Genomic DNA, 8,253 nt, shown 5'->3' with positions numbered 1-8,253 from the left:
CATTGTATATAGACTTATTTTTCTACTATATTATTGACTGTATGTTTGTTTTACTCCATGTGTAACTCTGTGTTGTTGTAGGTGTCAAACTGCTTTGCTTTATATTGGCCAGGTCGCAATTGTAAATGAGAACTTGTTCTCAACTTGCCTCCCTGGTTAAATAAAGGTGAAATATATATATTTTTTAAATCATGCTGAAATGTTTCCAATTAGTTTATTTGGAACAATCTCATTGTGCGCTTGTTACAGCAACATTTGTTGGCTAATTGTTGAATAGGGCTATACACTTGTTTTTCAGTTATGTACTTGCAGCAAGTAATCAACGAGACGAGACCTTTAAATACAACCTTTGGATACGATCACGTGGTACAGTATCTCAACTACAATCTGCCTTCTCGTAGCTACCACGTCTGGTTTTGCGATTAAAAAGGTAACATTTTTCCTGTAGGAATTTGCAACATATCAGTAGCTACAGTAGCCCTATTACTCAACAGATTATAATGACAGCCAACCCTTGGATTGAAATGAAATGACAGTCGTTTATTTGTGCATTTTAGCGTGATATCTCCTGAAACCGGGAAGTGACAACAAGGGCACATCGCTAACGATACCGTTTATATAGGCCCTATCTTAAATAAACATTTGACTAAAGCCCATTTTAGGCTATCACGTCTCCACAAGACTTCGATCACATTGTTTAAAATGTTTCCGCATTTTATAATAGAACAGCGTTACAAATTAGCCATGTTGGTAAGAAGAAGGAGACCGCAAGGACCATTCGGATTTGTAAAGATTACCGAGAAGTGCAGTCCATAAGACTGCCTCCTTATCGCTCTGTTTGAGAAGGGATGGACAATGCACTAGTTGACAGGAAGAACATATTATACCTGAGACTTCCCTAAATAAACTGTATAGGGGATGGATGCCTTATGTCACGTGTGCCCATTCTATAGGCTTCTTAGCCTATATACAATAGTCATAGTGTGAAATGAAACAAAAATGGTAAAACTGTAAAAACATGACTAACTGATAGTGACAGTGATATACAGTATGTGTATATTTTTTAGTTTGCTTAAACAGGCAGTTAACCCCTAGGCCTTCATTGAAAATAAGAATTTGTTCTTAACCGACTTGCCTAGTTAAATAAAGGTTAAATAAAAACGCTTATACAATTTATTGACCAACATAACTATGAGTCTTCCTGATTTTACCGATGTATGACTAAGGCTAGGACTTTTCCCTGATAATTTGTCCTGACCAGAAAAAACTCCTGGCCTCTGATATGATAGCAGTTTATTTTCTGGTAATATATTTGTTATGGTGTTTGTTTGTCCTCTTGTTCATGCAGGATGGCAGAGCCTGAGCCGCCCCTCTCGTGTGACTGCTTTGTGTCCTTGCCCCCTGGCTCACAAGATGATCACGTGATCTTTGGGAAGAACTCGGACCGTCCTAGAGATGAGGTCCAGGAGGTTCTTTACTACCCAGCAACCAGTCACCCATCTGGGACCATGCTGGAGGTAAGCTAGGCCTAGCTTCACTTCTCCCCATAGATTGACCCTGCTGCAAAGTACAATCCCGCTGCCATCTTGGATCGGGGCTCTCTTGAAAAAGAGATTTGATCTTAATGAGATTAAACCTGGATAAAGCATGGTTAAAGAACTCAAATCCATCTGCCCTCTGAACATTGTATGTAGGCCTGTAGTCAGAGTGTAGGCATTTATGTTAAAAATGGTCACAACAGGTGTTTTGCACTGTGACCAACATCACTAATTGGATTAGAGTTGTTTTCACTGGTGAGCAGTCAGTCTGGGCAATATAAAAGAGAAGGGTTATCAAACCTCTAAAATACCCCTCCTTTGTATACACAATCAACATGTTCTAATTTACTATTCACAAAGTTTAGAGTTTGAATGATAGACTATCATTTATATGTATTTTCATGTCTTTATGTTACCAACGGTTTATATGACAGGTTTGAGGTATTGGCTGAGTATGTGTTGGTATGGTTTGCCAGTAGATTTGATGTTACAATCACATAAAAAGAGAATTGAACAACAATGTAAGTCCTGCATCTCTTCTCCTGCAGTGCACGTACATTCAGATCCCTCAAGCAGAACACACCCATGCTGTGGTCCTCAGCCGGCCTTCCTGGCTGTGGGGGGCTGAGATGGGGGCCAACGACAAGGGGGTCTGCATCGGGAATGAGGCTGTGTGGACCCGCGAAGCTATCGATCCAGGGGAAGCCCTGCTAGGAATGGACCTGGTCCGGTAAGCACGGCTAACCGTAGGCCAGCATACCAAACAGTAGTGTTGTTTTGGGGCCAAGTGAATCCTAACTTCAGAATCACCTCCTGGTCCGAAAGATAGAGAGACGAGTTGAGCTGGCTGGGCTGGCTGGCAGTTGGGTCAGGTTCCTGACCGAGCGGTCTGATTGAATGACTGGCCGGACTATTTCAGACAACACTGGATCCCAGGACCAGGAACGATAGGGTAGCGCTGCCCTTTAAGAATCAATTTACTAACTTCAGAATCACATCACTCAAAGTTTGGTGTGAATAATCAATGCATTAATGTCATTGGTAAATTTGTTGAATAGTAGATATCCTAACTGGAGATGTGCAAGTATTTCAGCCCATAGTCATAAATGCAATATAGGGCTAGGCAGTAGCAGATGGGCTACTGTAAATGTACTAGGTAGACTTCCTTCATCACAGGTTAATACTTACATGTGTGCGTAGGGATGTGTAAACAAAGATAGGCCTACTGCCAAAACATTTCTATGGGAGTTTTGATTGAATCTGGCCCAAGTGTGTTTTCACTTATGTCATAAAGCTGCCTTTACATTGTCATAAGCATAACATTTTAAAGGATTTTGTAACGCTCACGCACCATGGAGCCTATTGAAGTGTAATGCTGAACAAATCAATGTAACAGTTTGCAATGGCAGCCGCAGGTTGGTCCTGTTGTACCACTGACTGCAGTGATATAGCAGCAGCAGGACTAACCTACTCCAGGGGTTGCTGCTCTGTGGCTGACCCTATGCTGCTACCAGCCTCACAGCTGTGTGTATGTATTGTGTCCGGGGAATAGTACAAGACAGAATGTTCTATTCTATTTGATTCTATTCTACTCATGATCTATTCTCTTCTACCACTATTCTATTCCAGTGTTTCCCAACCCTGGTTCTCCAGTACCCCTAACAGTACACATTTTGATTGTAACCCTGGACAAGCACACCTGATTCAACTTGTCAACTAATCATCAAGCCCTCAATGAGCTGAATGAGGTGCGTTTGTCAAGAGCTACAACAAAATATGTGTACTGTTGGGTGTACTCCAGGACCAGGGTTGGGAAACACTGTTCTATTCTACCGGTATTCTACTCTATTCTACTCTACTCTACTTTATTCTACTCTACTCCTCTACTCCACTCTACTGCTCTACTCTACTCTATTCTATTGCTTGACAGCTTGGGACTGGAGCGTGCAGACAGTGCCTGGGGGGCGGTGGGTGTGATCACTGGTCTGCTGGAGCAGCACGGCCAGGGGGGGCCATGCAGGGAGGACCCGGCTCCCTTCAGCTACCACAACTCCTTCCTCCTGGTGGACCGCAACGAGGCCTGGGTCCTGGAGACCGCCGGCAAGCTCTGGGTGGCACAGAAAGTCACAGGTGAGGAAACTGCTATAACACCGTGGGAGCTGTAGTGTGAATGGATGTAGCGGGGGTGACTGAGGGTGGCACAGGAAGTTATAGGTGAGGAAACTGCTGGAACACCGTGGGAGCTGTAGTGTGAATGGAAGGGGGGGATGGCACAGGAAGTTACATGGTGCGGAAATTGCTCTAACATCACTGGAGCTGTGGTGTGGACAGAAGTTTTGAAACAGGTTCGTTCCGGGGTAATCTCTGTTAAAGAGTAAAATCTCACAGAACTTGGTCAGCTGAGTGATTAATTTCTTTGTTCATACAGTCCATGTTAGAAATTGAGAGTGGCAAATATAAAGTCTCCACCCTCACATAAAGAAATCTCAGCCAAAGTGCCCCCCCTTCCGATCTGTGTGGGCACACGTGCGAACCAAAGCAGTTTAAGCATCGTCTTCGCCCAATCCTGATACGTGCAAATAACCAGTGACGAAAACCCCAAAACCAGAACTAATGCTGCTCCTTATCTCACACATCCCATTCAGTCTCTGCAGATACTTCAGTCTACATGCAAAATCTGCCCACGGGAGATTAGTTTTGTGCTTTTACCCTTATGGTTGTGGTTAGGATAGTGGGAGGGTAAGCTGATCCTAGAACTGTGCATATCTGAGCAACTTATACCAGCAGCATACAACTATGCACCCCCCTCCTGTCTTTGCTTCCCACAGAGGGGGTGAAGAACATCTCCAATGCGCTGACCATCGGGACGGATATCTCAGCGGAGCACCCAGAGCTGCGGAGTGTGGCCCAGGCCCAGGGTTGGTGGAGCGGCGAGGGAGAGTTCTGCTTCAACGAGGTGTTCAAGTCTGAAACCCCCCCTGCCAGGATGGAACTGGCCAAGAGGCGCTACAGTGGGGGCACACTGCTCCTCCAACAGCATGATGGTGAGGGAGACTATTCTTTCTATTCTATTCTAATCTAATTCAACCCATTCAACTCCTTATAACTGTAAAAACTCCCAAAATGATGTTAAAGCAGGCTCTATTAACAACACTATACATGGTTGGTTTGGTTGCCGTATTGCTTATACAGCTATTTTTAATAAAGGCCTGGTATCCCCTCTTACCATAGAAAGTACGTTGAATGTAACTAGCTATGTCATTTCCTGTCTCCTGCCATTCCCTCTCCGGTCGGCTTTCCAATAAAAATAGACGACTAATAACCTACTTAGACAATACATTTTCTGGGTTCCCCAGGTTCTGTGACGGCCGAGGTGATGATGTCCATCCTGAGGGACAAGCCCAGTGGGATCTGCATGGACTCTGGGGGGTTCCGCACCACTGGCAGCATGGTGTCCATCCTGCCCCGCGACCCCAGCCTGCCCTGCATCCACTTCCTCACTGCCACCCCCGACCCCTCCAGGTGCGTCACCTCACCGGCCTGGTCCCAAACGAATCACTCTGACCCTAACCCCATTGTTGTCTGCTCCTTGTGTTTAATCTAAATGAGCTGGATAAGTGTGTGACAAATGTTTAGGAAACTCCTCCTGGCTTACCAGAGAGCTATGTGGTAATGTTACTATTTTGCTGATACCTTTCCAGTTCTTTCAGATTTGCAAGAGGGACTCAACAAGGGTGTAGGAGAGGTGGAAAGGGATTGGTTTGGAACCAGGCCCAGGAACCCCTCAGGCTATCTGAAAGTGCCTCTTAAGATTCAGACTCAGATACGCTCTTTCCTTTTATCTCTGTATTGCTCTTTTTCATCTTCATAATTTCCCCCTTTGGCAAAACTGCATCCTGATAGGAGTTTCTCTGTGTCTGTGTGTTTCATTTGGTCCTTACCACCTCCCCTCCTCCTACCGGGCTGTCCTCCGTCCTGCCAGATCTGTTTTCAAGCCTTTTGTCTTCTCTGAGTCTGTGACCCCAGTGTCGAGGGTGATCTCCCCACAGTACGGCCCAGACGACCCAGTCAGGAAGCAGCCGCGCTTCCAGAGCCAAGTGGACCGCAGGCACGACCTGTACAAGGCCCATGAAGGGGCCCTGCAGACTATGGAGACCAACCCGGTACGTGTAAGAGGGGTTAGAATCAAATATGGGTAATAGACAACACTTTCATCGTGTTTATATATATATATATATTTTTACATTGATGAGTGCGAGTATGGACTGATAGATATTATGTGACGTACGTCACCGACTATGAACTTTCATAATTTCCTATAAACTTCACTGTTTGTCAGGTCTTCTCTGCTTGTGCACGTGCTTGTGTGTGGGGGCATTTAATGTGTGTATTTTTGCATGTGTGTGTTTTTGTCACTCAGGATGCAGGGAATGCTCTGACTGAGACGTTGAGGATGTTGGAGGGCCAGTGTCTGACGGACATATCAGCCCTGCTCAGTGGAGAATCACCAGTAGAAGAGGAGCTGGGGGACCTGTTCTTTGACTGTGTGGACACGGAGCTGAAGTTCTACCAGTGAGGAGGTAAGAACCGTGTGTGTGTGTGTGTGTGTGTGTGTGTGTGTGTATTTCAGAAGTACAGTAACCTCATTATGCCAATGCTGCCTCCAGTTGCTCTCTGTTACAGCGCCCTCATGTGAAGATCGCTAGTGCTTGCAGATCGGCAGGAGAGGGCCCTGGGACTGTTACGTCCTGTGCTCCTGTTAGATTGGTTCCCTCCCGTCTCATGCATACGAACCTCCTTGATGCCATTCCATCCATCATTGACACAGAATATAAATGTCTTAACTTTCCATGGGATTGGAGCATCATTAGCATTTGTATCACTTTAGGGAGCAATGCTCGCCCCACATTAGTGTACAGTACCAGTCAAAAGTTTGGACACAACTACTCATTCAAGTGTTTTTCTTATTTTACTATTTTCTACATTGTAGAATAATAGTGGATGTCCAAACTATGAAACACATATGGAGTCATGTAGTAACCAAAAAAGTTTAAACCAATCAAAATATATTTGATATTCTTCAAAGTAGCCATCCTTTTCCTTGATGACAGCTTTGCACACTCTTGGCATTCTCTCAACCAGCCTCACCTGGAATGCTTTTACAACAGTCTTGAAGGAGTTCCCACATATGCCTTGCACTTGTTGGCTGCTTTTCCTTTACACAGCTGTCCAACTCATGAGATCAGGGGATTGTGGAGGCCAGGTCATCTGATGCAGCACTCCATCACTCGCCTTCCTGGTCAAATAACCCTTATACAGCCTGGAGGTGTGTTGGGTCATTGTTCTGTTGAAAAACAGAGTCCTGCTAAGCGCAAACCAGATGGGATGGCGTATCGCTGCAGAATACAGTGGTAGCCGTGCTGGTTAGGTGTTCCTTGAATTCGAAATAAATCACTTAGTGTCACCAGCAAAGCACCATCACACCGCCTCCTCCATGCTACACAGAGGGAACTACACATGCAGAGATAATCCGTTCACCCACTCTGTGTCTCACAAAGACACAGCGGTTGGAACCAAAAATCTCAAATTTGGACTCATCATCTAATGTCCATTAATCATGTTTCTTGGCCCAAGCAAGTCTCTTCTTATTGGTGTCCTTTAGTGGTGGTTTCTTTGCAGCAATTTGACCATGAAGGCCTGATTCACGCAGTCTCCTCTGAACAGTTGATGTTGAGATCTTGAGTGTCTTACTTGAATTCTCTGAAGCGTTAATTTGGGCTGCAATCTGAGGTGGAATTAACTCTAATGAACTTATCCTCTGTAGCAGAGGTAACTGTGTGTCTTCCTATCCTGTGGCAGTCCTCATGAGAGCCAGTTTCATCACAGCGCTTGATGGTTTTTGCGACTGCACTTGAAGAAACTTTCAAAGTTCTTGAAATGTTCCAGATGGACTGACCAGTAATGATGGACTGTCATTTTCTCTTTGCTTATTTGAGCTGTTCTTTCCATAATATGGACTTGGGCTTTTTCAGGGCTATCTTCTGTATACCACCCCTACCTTGACACAACACAACCGATTGGCTCAAATGCATTAAGAAGGAAAGAAATTCAGTAAATTAACTTTTAACAAGGCACACCTGTTAATTGAAATGCATTCCAGGTGACTACCCCATGAAGCTGGTTGAGAGAATGCCAAGAGTGTGCAAAGCTGTCATCAAGGCAAAGTGCAGCTACTTTGAAGAATCTCAAATATAAAATATATTTTGATTTGTTTAACACATTTTTGGTTACTACATGATTCCAAATGTGTTATTTCATAGTTTTGATATATTCACTATTATCCTACAATATGGAAAATAGTAAAAATAAAGAAAAACCCTGGGATGAGTAGGTGTGTCCAAACTTTTGACTGGTACTGTATGTATGTGACTGTTTCACATTTAACACCTACTGTAAGTACGCCATTTGTAAAACATGCTATTCATTGTTACAAGTGAATGGGGGTTTGTTGACTGACTGCCCACATGAGAATTAACTAATAAAATATTAGCTCTGACTGCTGATGTGGCCTGTATTTATTAACACTGTAGTTTAAAACAAACACTGCAGTATTCAATTCAGTAATTGAGTATATACTGACGTATTTAGTGAAGTTAAGTAAAGAATTCAACAAATGTTGTACAGTTTTGTTAAAGTTGGGGAAATTCTAAATCTG

The 8,253-nt window shown here is 44.0% G+C and overlaps 1 protein-coding gene across 2 annotated transcripts; it reads left to right on the top strand.

Moving 5' to 3' along the window:
* The first annotated feature begins 257 nt into the window (after positions 1-257).
* LOC106587987 (secernin-2) lies at positions 258-8,094 on the top strand. 2 transcript variants are annotated; one of them, XM_014176651.2, is made up of 9 exons: positions 258-430; positions 1,349-1,517; positions 2,087-2,268; positions 3,469-3,668; positions 4,367-4,582; positions 4,895-5,060; positions 5,521-5,701; positions 5,959-6,118; positions 6,222-8,094. In XM_014176651.2, exons 2-8 carry the CDS (start codon positions 1,350-1,352, stop codon positions 6,112-6,114), a joined length of 1,269 nt encoding a protein of 422 aa, XP_014032126.1. In that variant the 5' UTR covers positions 258-430; position 1,349; the 3' UTR covers positions 6,115-6,118; positions 6,222-8,094. The 2 variants fall into 2 exon arrangements, with proteins under 2 accessions (XP_014032126.1, XP_014032133.1); XM_014176658.2 differs by having other exon boundaries at positions 6,206-8,094.
* Positions 8,095-8,253: the final 159 nt, after the last annotated feature.

Source organism: Salmo salar, chromosome ssa02 (genome assembly GCF_905237065.1).
Source record: "Salmo salar chromosome ssa02, Ssal_v3.1, whole genome shotgun sequence".
In the NCBI taxonomy this organism is placed as follows: domain Eukaryota; kingdom Metazoa; phylum Chordata; class Actinopteri; order Salmoniformes; family Salmonidae; genus Salmo; species Salmo salar.
Note: the sequence above shows the minus strand (reverse complement) of the source record. Positions and strands in the feature narration are given on the sequence as shown.